At 38.8% G+C, this 15,711-nt stretch overlaps 1 protein-coding gene across 3 annotated transcripts in view; it reads right to left on the bottom strand.

The window, feature by feature from the left end:
- DDIAS (DNA damage induced apoptosis suppressor) overlaps positions 1 to 15,711 on the bottom strand; it is a 48,911-nt gene that overhangs the window by 8,404 nt on the left and 24,796 nt on the right. For 2 of the 3 annotated variants that reach the window (XM_058446255.1, XM_032167035.1), the window contains 3 exons: positions 12,725 to 12,886; positions 11,406 to 11,523; positions 7,023 to 9,950 (listed from right to left, as the gene is read on the bottom strand). In XM_058446255.1, coding sequence (XP_058302238.1) covers positions 7,347 to 9,950; positions 11,406 to 11,523; positions 12,725 to 12,886 — 2,884 coding nt within the window. In that variant the 3' untranslated portion in view covers positions 7,023 to 7,346. Of the gene's footprint in view, positions 1 to 6,882; positions 7,000 to 7,022; positions 9,951 to 11,405; positions 11,524 to 12,724; positions 12,887 to 15,711 lie in introns of those variants that run through there. The other variant, XM_058446256.1, reaches the window with a different exon arrangement.

The following is a 15,711-nucleotide window of genomic DNA, read 5'->3' as shown; positions in this document are numbered from 1 at the left end:
GCCTGTAATCTCAGCATTTTGGGAGGCCGAGGCAGGCGGATCACTTGAGCCCAGGAGTTCAAAACCAGCCTATGTAACATGGTGGAACTCCATTTCTTAAAAAAAAAAAAAAAAAAAAAAGCCTGGCATGGTGGTGTGTGCCTCTTGCCCCAGCTACTCAAGAGGCTGTTGTGAGAGGATCACTTCAGCCCAGGAAGTCGAGGCTGCAGTGAGCTGTGATTGCACTACTGCACTCCATCCTGGGCAATGAGTGAGACTGTCTCAAAAACAACAACAACAACAAAATACATGGTGAGGGCTGGGCATGGTGGCTTGCGCCTATAATCCCAGTACTTTGGGAGGCTGAGGCGGGAGGGTCACTTAAGACCAAGAGTTCAAGACCAGAAGACCAGACTGGGCTACATAGTAGGGCCCCATCTCTACAAAAAAAAACCCCCACAACTTCTTAATTAACCAGGCGTGGCAGCATGTGCCTGTAGTCCCAGCTACTTGGGAGGCTGAGGTAGGAGGATCACTTGAGCCCAGAAGTTTGTACCTGTAGTGAGCTATGATTGTGCTACTGTACTTCAGCCTGGGCAACAGAGCAAGATCCTATCTCAAGAACAAAATGTGGTGAAATACTGACATATGTGGCATGCTGGTTAGGATTATTTGGCTATGTATAATTTTTGAAATCTGAGACAACAAAATAAGATTTTTGTTTGTTTGCTTGTTTTTTGTCATCATGTGAAAGTCTAGAGGTTGGTAGCCTGGGACTAGTATTGTGGTTTCATTATATTGTCCACGCAACATTTCCATTTTTATCTCTCTGGCCAGGACTTGGCCTGCAAGGGAGCATGGAAAATATATTCTTTCAATAGGGAATAATGCTACCCTGAGTAAAATAGGTGTTTTGTTACAGAGAAGGAAGCAGAGAATGACTATTTGAGTAGGCAGTTAACAATTTTTGCCTTAACATTTGTGGGAAGAACATGGTTTTATAGACAAAAGACTGAATTCTAATTCTACCATATACTGATTGTGACCTTGAACAAGTTATTTTGCCTCTGTGCCTCAGTTTTTTCTTGTGTAAGATTGAGCTAATATACACTGACCATGCAGTGTTCAGAGGATTAAATGAAATGATACAGGGCATTCCCAGGTGTTTGCGTGGAAGTGGGAAACCTGTAGGGTATGGTCCAGCTGTGCTGCACAGAGGCAAGCAGGACCAGGGAACAGTTCTGAAGTAAATTCTTAAACTTCGGCTACCCATTCAAATTGATATTTAAAATGAGAGAATTTCTGCCCAGCCACTGAGTGTCAATATTTGTACGTGCAAAATCATCTTTAGGGGTGGGCAAGAAGGCTGACTAGACACAGCTACGTGGAACAGCTCCCACCGAGGGACTGAGATGACTGGCATGCTCCTAATAGATCTTCAGAGGGAAGGCACCAAGAGTGAACAGAGGGAAGACCCAGAAGCTGAGCTGAAGGAGGAGAAAGCTGGGAACCCTGCATGGTCTGCTGTGCACTGGAACTTGTTCCTGGCCCACAATGGCTCCAGAGGAATGGGTGAGTTGAACTGACAAGGAGCAACTCACCCTCACCACAGGCCTCTGGAACCCCGGCAGGAGGAGACCCCTCAACCACCATGGACACTTGAGTTGGCAGAAAGAGCTGCTTAGAGAAGTGGTAGGGGCAGCAAACCAGCTGATGTGGAGCCCAGAGAGTTTAGTGACAGATTGTCTGTAGCAGAGCACAGCCAGGGACACCCATTCCCCTAGGCTCAACTTGTTCTCACAGGAGACTTTAGTCCTAGGGAAACTGTTAGACCTGATCTCTGCAGGGTTATCTCGGCTATCAGATGTGGCTGGTCTGACCTGAGCACCCCTTGGTATGTTGGCCTCTCCTGAGGCCTCAGCCTGGCCATACCTGCTTATAGGGCATTCTCAGGTGCCCTGGGGGCCTGCACCATAGCTTCCGCACTGGCAGACTGTGCCTGACCAGTGGAGATCCCCAGTAGGGCAGACCCTATGGCCATGCACCAGCTGGCATTCAAATTCAGGTGGCCAACATCCAAATTCAGAAAATGCAGAGAACCCTAGTAAGATACTTCACAAGAAGATCATCCTGAAGACACATAATCATCAGATTCTTCAGGGTCAACATAAAAGAAAATAATGTTAAAGGCAGAGGGAGAGAAAGGCCAAGTTCTACAAAAGGAAGCCCATCAGACTAACAGTGGAACTCTCAGCAGAAACCCTATAAGCCAGAAGAGATTAGGGGCCGATATTTAACAATCCTAAAGAAAATAAATTTTAACCCAGAATTTCCTATCTGGCCAAACTAAGCTTCATAAGCAAAGGAGAAAGAAGTTCCTTTTCAGTCAAGCAAATGCCAAGGGAATTTGTTACTATCAGACTTGCCTTGTAAGAGCTCCTGAAGGAAGCACTAGACATGGAAAGGAAAGAACCTTACCAGCCACTACAAAAACACAATAAAGTACACAGACCAGTGACCCTATAAAGCAACCTCTTAAACAAGTCTGCAAAATAACCAGCTAGCATCATGATGATCAAATCCACATATTTCAATACTAACTTTGAATGTAAATGGGCTAAATGCCCCAATTAAAAGGCACAGAGTGGCAAGCTGGATAATGAACCAAGACCCATTGCTGTGCTGTCTTCAAAAGACTCATCTCACATGCAATGACACACATTATAGGGATGAAGAAAAACCTACTAAGCAAATGAGAAACAGGAAAAAGCGGGGGTTGCAATCCTAGTTTCTGACAAAACAGACTTCCAACAAAGATCAAAAAAGACCAGGAAGGACATTACATAATGGTAAATGGTTGAATTCAACAAGAAGGTGTAACTATCCTAAATATATATGTACCCAACACAGGAGCACTCAGATTCATAAAGCAGGTTCTTAGAGACCTTCAAAGAGATTTAGATTCCCACACAATAATAGTGGGAGACTTTAACACCCCACTGACAATATTAGACAGATCAATGAGACAAAAAATTAACAAAGATATTCATGACCAGAACTCAGTACTGGATCAAATGAACCTGATAGACAACTATAGAACTCTCCGTCCAAAAAAACAACAGAATATACATTCTTCTCATCACCACATGGCACATATTCTAAAATCAATCACATAATCGGAAGTAAAACACTGATGTGATCCTTATCAAATGCAAAAGAATTGAAATCATAACGAACAATCTCTCAGACCACAGCACAATCAAATTAGAAACCAAGACTAAGAAATTTACTCAAAACCATCCAATTACATGGAAATTGAATAACCTGCTCCTGAATGACTTTTGGGTAAATAACAAAATTAAGGCAGAAATCAGGAAGTTCTTTGAAGCTAGTAAGAACAAAGATACAACATACCAGAATCCCTGGGACACTGGGACACGTAGTGTTAAAAGGGAAATTTATAGCACTAAATGCCCATATCAAAAACTTAGAAAGATCTTAAGTTAACAACCTAATATCACAACTAAAAGAATTAGAGAACCAAGAAGAAAGCTAGCAGAAGAAAAGAAATAACCAAAATCAGAGCTGAATTGAAGGAGATTGAGACATAAAAAAAACATTCAAAAGATCAATGAATCCAGTAGATTTTTTTTTGAAAAAAAAAAAAAAAAATAGACCACTAACTAGACAAATAAAGAATAAAAGAGAAGATTTAACTAAACACAATTGGAAATAACAAGGGGGATATTACCACTGACCCCACAGAAATACAAACAATCATCAGAGAATATTATGAACACCTTTATGCACATAAACTAGAAAATCTAGAAGAAATGAATAAACTCCTGAACACATACACCCTCCCAAAACTGAACCAGGAAGAAATTGAATTCCTGAACAGACCAATAATGAGCTCTGAAATTGAGTCAGTAATAAAGAGCCTACCAACCAAAAAAACCCCAGGACCAGATGGATTCACAGCTGAAATCTACCAGATATACAAAGAAGAGCTAGTACCATTCCTGCTGAAACTACTACAAAAATTGAGGAGAGGGGACTCCTCTTTAACTCATTCTACAAGGCCAGCATCATGCTGACACCAAAACCTGGCAGAGACACAACAACAAAAAGGAAAGCTTCAGGCCAATATCCTTGATGAACATCGATGCAAAAATCCTCAATAAAATACTGGTAAATTGAATCCAGCAGCACACCAAAAAGCTTATCCACAATGATCCAGTAGGCTTTATCCCTGGATGCAAGTTTAGTTTAACATACACAAATCAATAAATATGATTCATCATGTAAACAGAAGTAAACACAAAAGCCGCATGATTATCTCAATAAACTAGGTATCCAAGGAACATCCCTCAAAATAATAAATGCCATCTATGAAAAACCCACAGCCAATATCATACTGAATGGGCAAAAACTGGAAGCATTCCTCTTGAAAACTGGCACAAGACAAGGATGCCCTCTCTCACCACTCTTATTCAACATAGTACTGGAAGTCCTGGCCACGGCAATCAGGCAAGAGAAAGAAAGAAAGGGCATCCAAATAGGAAGAGAGGAAGTCAAACTATCCCTGTTTGCAGATGACATAATTCTAATCTAGAAAAACCCAAAAGCTCCTTAACTTCAACAAAGTCTCAGGATACAAAATGACGGTGCAAAAATCACTTACATTCTTTTTTTTTTTTTTTGAGACGGAGTTTCACTCTGTCCCCCAGGCTGGAGTGCAGTGGCGCGATCTCGGCTCACTGCAAGCTCCGCCTCCCGGGTTCATGCCATTCTCCTGCCTCAGCCTCCCGAGTAGCTGGGACTACAGGCGTGTGCCACCACACGTGGCTAATTTTTTGTAGAGATGAGGTTTTGCCATGTTGCCCAGGCTGGTCTTGAATTCCTAGACTCAAGAAAGCCTCCTGCCTCAGCATCCCAAAGTGCTGGGATTACAGGCATAAGCTACCAGGCTTGGCTTGTTTTTCTTTCCATAGGAAAAATAAAAATTCTTGAGTCTGTAGTGATAGAAGGAAAAGCAAACTCATTTACCACCACTGACTCTTTACTCTTAAAAAGGAAAAATAAAGTATGTTTAACATCGAGATCTGGTGGGCAACATTTTAACCAAGCAATCTAACTTAGCATTACTAATAGTGGAACAACTTGATATTGTGTCTCCTCACGTGTTACAACATAAAGTACACAACATGAGCCATGAAATATCCCTGCCAAAACCTGAATCGCATCTAGTCTTTAGGCCTACTTTTCAGGAAATGTGGGGACTGGCATGGGGTAGAGAAACAACATACTGATAGTATAAGGAAGCAAACATACCAGTCGAGAATGTGGGACATTCTACAGAACAGTGGTTTGATGTTTTTTCCCCATAAAGTTACTATTATGTGAAATAAGAGGTGAGGTTCTAGAAAAAGGGACAAGCAAACACTGTGGATGAACCTTGATGAAATTCTGGTTAAATAACAATTATAATTTGGAAACAAGTAGAAAAATTTGATTATGGGCTGAATATTAGATATTGGGGATTACTGTTATTTTTCCTTGGTGTGATAATGATACTGTGGCTATGTACAAAGAAGCCTTTAAGAAAATCTGCACTGAAGAATTTAGGGGTGAAATGTCCTGTCTGCAGCTTACTTTTAAATGGTTTAGCAAAGCAAAACTGTATTTATATAGACACAGAGAAACCAAACACACACACACAAAGGCAAAATGTTTAAAATGATTGAATCTAAATGGTATGTACAGATACCATATCATTGTGCTACTCTTTCAACTTTTTTTTTTTTTTTTTTTTGAGACAGAGCCTCACTCTGTCGCCCAGGCTGGAGTGCAGTGGCGCGATCTTGACTCACTGCAACCTCTGCCTCCCAGGTTCAAGTGATTCTCACGTCTCAGCCTCCTGAGCAGCTGAGATTACAGGCATGCATCACCATGCCTGGCTAATTTTTGTATTTTTGGTAGAGACAGGGTTTCACCATGTTGGCCAGGCTGATCTCGAACTACTGACCTTAGGTGATTTGCCCACCTCGGCCTCCCAAAGTGTTGGGATTACAGGCGTGAGCCACTGCGTCGAGCCGCTTTCAACTTTTCTGTTTGCAAATTTTCAAAATAAAAAATTGTGGAGAGGGAGAGACACAGTAGAGCAAGAAGGTAAAAATATAGGGGGAACATTTGGTACAAGACCTCAAAGATGGGTGTAATAGATCAACAGTCTAAATGGAAAGATTAGCACTTAGATGGTATCATTTTCTGAGACTAGAGGAAAGCAGCTGTGGGTGAGTACAGATAGACATGTGGGTAGGTATGGGTGTGGGAAGTTGAGAAAATACCAAGTGATCTCAATATTGTCCATGAAGTAGGAGGCAAGGAGAGTAGCAGTTGCTTTGTGGCATGAAGAAAGTGTTGTTTTGGAATGGTTGCTGTGGGGAATGGCAAAGGAAGCTGACCAGGGATAAGTGAAAGATTTCACAGGGTGCAGCAGAGCTGCTGCTAAGACTTGAGTGTCTGAAAATTGCTTCTCATTTTTGTTCCTATTAGCACCCCAAGCGTACCTCCTATCATAGAACCTACCAGATTCTAATTACCTGATTATTCCAATAGATCATGAGTTTGAGGGAAGGAGCTTGATTTTTATCTTCAGTTTCCAGCACTAAGCACGGCCCTTGGCATGTAGAGTACGCATTCAGTGTATACGTATTAAATAAAATACCAACAGTTTCACATACAACTTCTAAATAGCTTTTCTTCTTAAAACATTTCTTCTTACCCTCAGCTCACTGATGGGTTAGCTGCTTTTCTTCCATGCTCCCATAGCAACGTAAATGTTTATCATGCCCATTACAAACCCATATCATTGCATCTTCTGCACTGTATTGAAATTACCTGTTTATCTGTCTTATCCAGCAGACAAATATTTTGCGATCAGTGATCTTGTAGCTTTCTGTCCCAAACTCAGCACACTCATTGGCCTATAATACAGCAGGCATTTTCTGGTCTGAGCTGAACAATTAAAAAAGACTAAGTTTTGGTTTGCAAAGACTTTATTTCTGGATGTATATGTGATTTTAACAAACGTTAATACTTTCAAAAACAATCTTAACAATATTATTAAAGTACAATAAACAGTATAAGATAAAGTGCTCAATTACCTAATCATAGTATTCTAGATAAAACTCTGGGGAAGACAATGGCTTTATATTTTAAAAGGCACAGTAGCACCCAGCAGAGTCCTCTTTCCAATTTGCTTCTCTCCAAGTGTTTAAAATGTAAAGAATGCTTTCCATACCCCCGAAGGCAAACATTTCCAAACAGATTTAAAAGTTCAGGAATTGGGTTCAGGTGACTTTTTATGAAAACAATTCAGGTGACCAAGCACTTCGAGTTTCACACACTGAAGGTGGGCCTTTTTCTGAAAATGGAAGGCAACATTTGACTTCTGAACAAGAATCAGGTCCAAGAACAGGGTGCAGCTGAGGTGCTGCTAAGACTTGAATGTCTGGACATTTGGAAATCCAGCCTGAACTTTTACAGTTATATTTAGGAGTTTTCTTTTTCGTAACAACTGCTGCAAGCATATTCTTTAATTTCTTCTTAATTAAACCTTTATTGGTTCCTCGTCTAATATGTTTCAGTTTCTTTCTTGGTAACTCTTGTTGATCAGGGAAATGATGGGCAGCAAGGCATTTCCCTAGACCTATGCCTTGGAATCCAAGCATATCTGAAGGAAATATTTTTTGTGTGGTAGGAGGGACCCATTCATCACTATCAGTTTCATGGCACTCAGCAAAAGGGTAGTGATTGAAAACTTCCGGTTGTGAAATACCAGATACAATAGGGCTTCTAATTTTCTGGCTAGGTGTCTTTATATTTTTTGGACAGCTTGGGCTGGCTTGCTGTTTGTCATTTTCAGGGAAAATCCTTATTTTTTCATAGTTAGCATCAAGATCTGAATAAAATACAGGTTTTTTGAAAGCTCTGTTTATCCCATGAATTCTTTTTTGGTGGAACCCTGAAATTGGAGTTGACTGTGAACACGGAACAAAGTCTTGACTATTTTCAAAATTATATTCTGAATCTGATTGAAAATGAGGTGTTGGAGAGCATGTTCTTGAACGCCTAGAGTCAGATAGGCTTTGCAAGGATAATTTTTGTGAAGGCTGGATGAAGTCTTCAGAAAGTGATCTCAGTGAAAAATCAGACTCTGAAGGATGACTTTCTGCCAAAGACATTCCCCATTGTAAGAAAATATCCTGTGATGTTTTGGTAATCTCTATTGCAATGTCCATTTCTTTAGCAGTATCATCAAAGAGATCAGCAGAGGCATCATAGCTACCTTCATAACCAATAGAATAGCTCTGTGTTATGTTGTTATTGATATGTCCCCAAGGCATTTCCTTCAATGTATTTGTACTTCTATTTGGACTATTGCATAGAGTTTCTAAAGGATATGTAAGTTTCCTGCAAATTGTAAAACTGTCATCTTGGTTCTTGGACCACCTACAATATTGTTTATTTTCTAATTTGCAAAGATCAGAGACATCATTATACTTCCTATAACACAGAGTTGTCAACTTTTCATTCATTTCTGAAACTGATTTTTCTCCACATCCATTCAAATATTTGTTATTTAGACTAGAATGGTCACTCTCCCTGTGTGGTGAGACTCTGATAGTCTTCTTAAGAGTAACTATTGTTTCTAAATCTTTTGAAGATGAAAACAGAGCTGACAGGTAAGGATTTGGTAGAAAATATTCTGACATATCTCTTCCATTATGATTTACAGAGACAGCCTCTACTTTATTATCTGGTTGTGACTCCTTTTCAACACTAGGACTTAGATTTCCTTTACAGTTGAAAAGGAAGTCATCTTTGCTACAGTTTGCTTTGACTATTGCTTGTGATGATCTTAAAGCTATAGGTGGTGTATGCAGGGCTCCAGTAGTTCTCTGGGGAGTCACAGATAACCTGCTGTGGTCTGCATGAAATTTATCAATGTCATTATCTACATGATGTTTTCTACTACTGACATCTGCCTGGGTTACAGCAATCTCACTTTCAAGAACTGCCAGAAACTTGTTCAGGCTTTCAGAGAATGGCAGATCATCCCAAATTTGAGGGTCACCATCCTGGGAACTGCTGGCTGTCTCTTCAAGTCTGAGTAACGAAGGTGGACAACATGCAGATCTCTTTTGAAGGCTAGTGGGGGTATCTATACCATGATGCTGAAAACATGGTAGCTCATGCTGGGACCTATTTTTAATTTCCACTGCACTGTGGAAGGATTTTGTATTACTTGACTCAAGGGGCTCTCGCATTTCCAAAGAGAATAAATTAGAGTCATTAACTCCACTTTCATGATGACTGCTCTGAACTGCACTCAGCTCCTTAGCTTGTAAGCCAAGTTCTTTACCCAACTTTTCTGCTGTACTCTTTTTATTCATATATGAAACAAGGCTCCATGAATCCTGAATGGGATCATAACAGCTACTGGAACCAGTGGCCTCTGCAATGGAGATGGACTTTCTGTTCTGCTGAAGAGTACCAAAGGCCTTACTTTGTTCTGAAGCTGAAAAATCATCATTATCTGTTAGTTGTGAAACAATGGAAGTGAATTCAAGTGATGGCTGCCAGAATTTTGAAAAAGTATCCTTGCTGCAGGACTTGAAAAGATAAGAAGTGCTGTCAGAAGCATATATGCTGCTGAGATCACTATTTGAGTGATCTAAAGAAAGTAAATTATTGTTAGGTGCCTGAGAGTCACACTGAAGTTTCCTGAAATTAAAAGTCTGCAAAAGTTGATGGAAGTAGTCAATGACAGTAAAGCCTGCAATACCTGGGTCTGGTAGAACAATCTGGCAAGCCACTAGTGCTTTGGCTTTGCTTTTGTGGTCAGAGCATTGCTGTAAGAAGTTACTGGCATCTGAATGTTGTCCAGGCTGGTTTTCAAAATTCTGTGAAAGAAGCAAAGAAATTTAAGTAAGAATAAAATTGTCTTCCTTTTACTTAAACATGAAACAGAGATTTAGCCAGGCACAGTGGCTCATGCCTGTAATCCCAGCACTTTGAGAGGCCGAGGCAGGCAGATTACTTGAGCCTCAAGAGTCTGAGACCAGACTGGGCAACATGGTAAAACCTCGCCTCTACAAAACATACCCCCACAAAAATTAGCTGGGCATGGTGGTGTGTGCCTGTAGTCTCAGCTACTCAGGAGGCTTAGGTGGGAGGATCACCAGAGCCTAGGAAGGTCAAGGCTGCAGTGAGCCATGATCTTGCTACTGCACTCCAGCCTGGGTGACAGAGTGAGATTCTGTCTCAAAAATAAAATAAAATAAACAGATTTAAAAGGTTAAAACAGATACAACTATTACCTCCATCCTCCAATTCCAATTTCGATTCTGTTAGTGTTATAGGCAAAGTAGCATATGTAAAAGAATATAAACCTTAAAGAGCTTGTTTAAACTGATTTGAAGAAATCCTAGTCCCAGCATTTATTAATAGTGTTGCGACTTTGGACAATTTATTTAACCTCCCTGAGTCTTCTCATTTATAAAATAAAAATAAAAATCCAGGATTACTGTTTAGTAATAAAATGGAAAACTGCACAGTGCTTAAAAAATAGTAGTGGCTCAATAAATGGCAACTATCATAGTTCTCGTTAGCAAAGGAAAGAAAGGAGGGGAGGGGAGGGGAAAAAAGGGGAGGAGGAAAAAGAAGAGAGGAGAGAAAAGGATTGTCTACGATTTTAACAAAGTAAAGCTCTGTAGCCACTGATTCTACCTTCCCTTTGGATTTTTCTCACTCTTCTGTTGTGGAGTGCTCTATTTCCTCTTTTAAAACCCTGATTCCAGTGTGGAAAAAAATGTCTCTTTGTTCCCTTTAGCATAGATGATACAGAAAACTATTACTCCTTCAAAGTCAATACTTTTTTTTAACTTCTTCTACAGTCACTTTTATAATTATTTAAGACCATCTTTCTTAATCTAGTTTTAGTATACTTATCAATACTCAGATAGTTTGCCTTCAGTGTTCCATTATTCTCTTTTTATAGATGACAGAATTTAAAAGCTAGAGAATGGGTGGAAGTTTTACTATAGAATTTGAACAAAATCTGGAGGGCAAAATAAATACTAAATACCAAAAACAAATATCTAACATTTCTAAATATATAATAAATTTATATTTTTAAGCTCTGAAAGCATTTGAAGTAGGCCCCCCTGACTTTTGAAAGAGGAAGTTGTCACACATGGTGTTTTAACAGACCACCTATAGGCTATTTTTACATAGTTTAAAATGTTTCTACAGGCTGTCACATTTATAGAACTCCTAACAACTATTCAGAAAATTCACATAATTCATTACAATGGAAATGTTAACAGATTATTAAAAAGAAAGCTAGTCTCAATTACCGTCACTCCAAAAATAAAGCTTTGTCCAACAAAGCAAGTTTCAACTGCTTTAGTTAATAGATTCTGAGTTGTATCATTGTCCAGTGTTTCTGGAATTTTATTAGGATCCTGAATGTACCTTGATTGGAAAAAAAATAAAAAATGTGAAGAAATAAACTTTGAAATTTTAACTTGCCATAAAGTCAGAGACACAATTAATTTGAAAATGCAGCATGAACCTTTTATAGGGGAAAAAAAGTGACTTTAAGAGCCAGGCAGTTTGTTATCTCTAGTTTCTCACAGCACAGAAAAATCAACAAAACCAATTGATCAAGTGTGAGTAAAGTAGTTACCTGCCTAACCATCAGGCCCGGCAATGATTATAAGGAAAAATAAAAGTGGCAGTGGGAATAGTGGTGGGATCTCTAGCCCTTCACTTCAAAGCAGGAAAAAGTCTTCCCTTTTCTCCGATAAGCCTGGTCATGGTCCCTTTATTGTCTCAAGCACAAAAACGTGGAATTAGGGGAGGAGGACAGAAGATTGAGGGGGAAGAAAAGCTTTTTTTTTTTTTTTTGAGACAGAGTCTCGCTCTGTCTCTCAGGCTGGAGTGCAGTGGTGCAATCTTGGCTCACTACAAGCTCTGCCTCCTGGGTTCATGCCATTCTCCTGCCTCAGCCTCCCGGAGTAGCTGGGACTACAGGCGCCCACCACCACGCCTGGCTAATTTTTTTGTATTTTTAGTAGAGACTGGGTTTCACCGTGTTAGCAAGGATGGTCTCCATCTCCTGACCTTGTGATCCGCCCGCCCTGGCCTCCCAAAGTGCTGGGATTACAGGCGTGAGCTACCGTGCCCAGCCAATAAAAGCTTTAATTGTTTATTCTTATATTCTCAGAACAATGTCATAAAAGGTCAAACTATGCAAATGAAGTTGCAATACAGATAAAAAATAAAATTTCAATTTCTGATATGCAAATATTCCCTCAAATAGATTCTCCTGCCTCAGGGGAACCTAACTGTTTGAATGCTAACCTCAATTTGGATAATTCTTCAATTTGAAATGATGTTACTTTCTTAGCCTCTATTTCTGTAACTTGGATTAGAGATTTATAATTTAATATTCTAATTACAGATTAATTACCCTAAATAAAAGGAGACTGTTTTAATATCATCATAATATGTATTCAAGAAATAAACATCTTTCTTACTTGCTTGTCTTTTAACGGAATTGACAATCTGGGGTTGACTGATTATCTTTCTACAGAAATGCATATTGCCTTATAAACTTGTATCTTCAAATTCTAAGGGCAGTCAGGAAAAAGGATGTTTTAAGTATTCTTACCTGTGTAAACCAGTGGCAGTAAGACCAAAAAATGTATCTAAGCAACTTCCAAATACAGTAATAACAAACAATTTGTTTGATTCTGCAACTTTTAAGGAAAGTTTGTATCTGTAATTGGCATTTCCAGATTCACCAGTAGAGCCACATTTTGGACAATTAGACCTAGAAAAGTGGTGGAAAAAAGTGTGGAGATGTTCATTAAATGTTTTTCATATGATGAAAAATCCAGAACAGTAAAAATTTAAAATAACATTTTGTATATAAATGCTCCTACACAACTCAAATTCTTCTTAAACTCTTTCAGATCAACTTCTTTTAAATTTCTCTATTCAGAATAGTTAGCTTTACTGATTTAAACAGCCCCAAGTTGATAGAAATACATACCAAATTGATAGAAAACTAAAGGAGAACTGTGCATGAAAGAGAGGATGAAAAGGCCTGGCGCGGTGGCTCACACCTGTAATCCCAGCACTTTGGGAGGCCGAGGTGGGTGGGTCACGAGGTCAGGAGATTGAGACCATCCTGGCTAACATGGTAAAACCCTGTCTCTACTAAAAATACAAAAAAATTAGATGGGTGTGGTGGTGGGCACCTGTAATCCCAGCTACTCGGGAGGCTGAGGCAGGAGAATGATGTGAACCCGGGAGGCGGATCTTGCAGTCAGCCAAGATCGCACCACTGCACTACAGCCTGGGGGACAGAGTGACACTCCATCTCAAAAAAAAAAAAAAAAAGAGGACAAAAAATAATCTCAAATATTTAATACCTATTTATACACAAAGCACTTAATTGCATTTTTTCTCACCATAATGAAAATTACTTTCTTTAATTCATTGGACTATGTTGATAACTTATCAGATTATAAAATTGGATATGAAAACCATGCAATTTAACTTGTTTTTTTAAGACAGTATGTAATGGTGGCTAAAGGCTTTCTAGTCAAAAAGTACACATCTACATGGCAGTGTAACTCTATTGCCATGTACTCATTGTCTGACAGTTACTAAATTCTTGAGTTCCTCATCTATGAAGTCCAGGGCTGAAGAAGGATTAAAATAGACAAATAAAGGGTCTAGTGCAAATACTGTGAAATTAGTGTTAGTCTGCTTCTCCCTCATAATTATATCAAGTATTGTGATAATTACTGTCACTTGTACTGTTTCCTTCTTTTGTAGTTTGCAATGTATTATAACTCTGATTTCTATCTTTCATGTTCTTAATTTCCACCCTTCAGTTATGTTAACGTTATTTAATAGAATAGTCTAAAAAATTTTTTGAAATACAACAAGCACCTAAAAATATTTTATGGTAATGGCTAATACTAGAATTTTGTTTTTTCTTCAGATTGCTAAAGATCTTAAAAAAGAGTGGCAAAAGGCAAACAGAAGGCAAGGTGAAAGATGGTTGTATAAATTTGATTGTTGCCAGATAGCCACTAGGGGGAGTCTGAAATCTGTAGCTCTCAAAGTGACTCACCTTTATTAGATCTGTGCTATTATTCTTCCGCCATACTGAGGATAGATCTATACCAACCCATTCATATAATCCTCTACAAATCTGCTAGAGTTTGTGCTGTAGGTTAGCCATAGAATGAATTAAAGGTAATTGACTCACTAGGGGATAAAACTCCATTAGTACCAAACTCTAGGGAAATGAACTGTTTAAAATATACATTGGAATTTCTTTAAAGGCTATGCAATAATAATGCATACAGGCTTAATGTAAAATTCCTAGCAAACTTAGACTAATTAATATGCATTAGCATTAAGTTTACAAATGTTTTCAACATACATTATTTCATTTTTATAGGTAAAATTTACAAATGGGGTAATTAGTTTGAATTTTTATCTGAGATGACAAAGTTGGTAAATATATGACCCAAACCCAAGGCTGCGAACTCGTATAATAAAGTTCTGATATTATGATATGATAACAGTGGGACCAAATGGTTAAAATAAAGAACTGCTTGCAATGACAATATCAATAATAGCCTCAAAAAACTATGTCTATTGGTGTTCATGCATTTACATATTAAACTATATATATTTTTATAAAGTACGTATGTATAATGAAGATATTTATTTATATAGTTTCCTTTAATCCTTTTAGGAACGATGCTGGATTGAAATAAATGTTAGTGTGGTGTAATACAGATTAGAGCTTCTCAAACATTAATATGTATACAAATCATGCAGAGATCTTGTCAAAATGAAGATTCTGATTCAGGAAGTCTGGGATGAGGCCCAAGATTCTGCATTTTTAATAAGCTCCCAGGTGATACTGATGCAGATGTACCTTAGGTCACACTTTGAGAAACAAGGATATAGACAACATATTCCCATCACCGTCCCGATTTAACTTCTAGAGGCACCCGTATTTCTAAAATGTCATTTGTTACAGAATAGCAGTTTTCAAACTTTTTGGTTTCACACTCCTTTAATACTCTTAAAAAATTATTGAGAATATCAAAGAGCTTTTGTTTATGTGAATAATCCCTATTTTTTTTATTCAAAAATATTTACTTGGGCCAGGCATCACGTGATGGCTCACACCTGTAATCCCAGCACTTTGGGAGGCTGTGGTGGGCAGACCACTCAAGCTCAGGAGTTCGAGTCCAGCCTGGGAAACATGGCAAAACTGCGTCTCTACAAAAAATACAAAAATTAACGAGCATGGTGGCATGCGCCTGTAGTCCCAGCTACTTAGGAAGCTGAGATGGGAGGATTGCTTGAGCTCAGGAGGCAGAGGTTATGGTGAGCTGAGATTGTGCCACTGAACTCCAGTCTGGAGGTGACAGAGCCAGACCCTGTCTCAAAAAAAAAAAAAAAAAAATTTACTTGCCAAAGATTGAATATATTCAAGGTATACAACATGATTATTTGAAATACGACTACACTGTATAATGATTACCATAGTCAAATTTTTTTTTTTTTTTTTTTTGAGACGGCATCTTGCTATTGGCCAGGCTGGAGTGCAGTGGTGCAATC

The sequence above is a fragment of the Hylobates moloch genome, unplaced genomic scaffold (genome assembly GCF_009828535.3).
Source record: "Hylobates moloch isolate HMO894 unplaced genomic scaffold, HMol_V3 SCAFFOLD_11, whole genome shotgun sequence".
NCBI classification, from domain to species: Eukaryota; Metazoa; Chordata; class Mammalia; order Primates; family Hylobatidae; genus Hylobates; species Hylobates moloch.
This window is presented reverse-complemented; position numbering and strand designations above follow the sequence as displayed.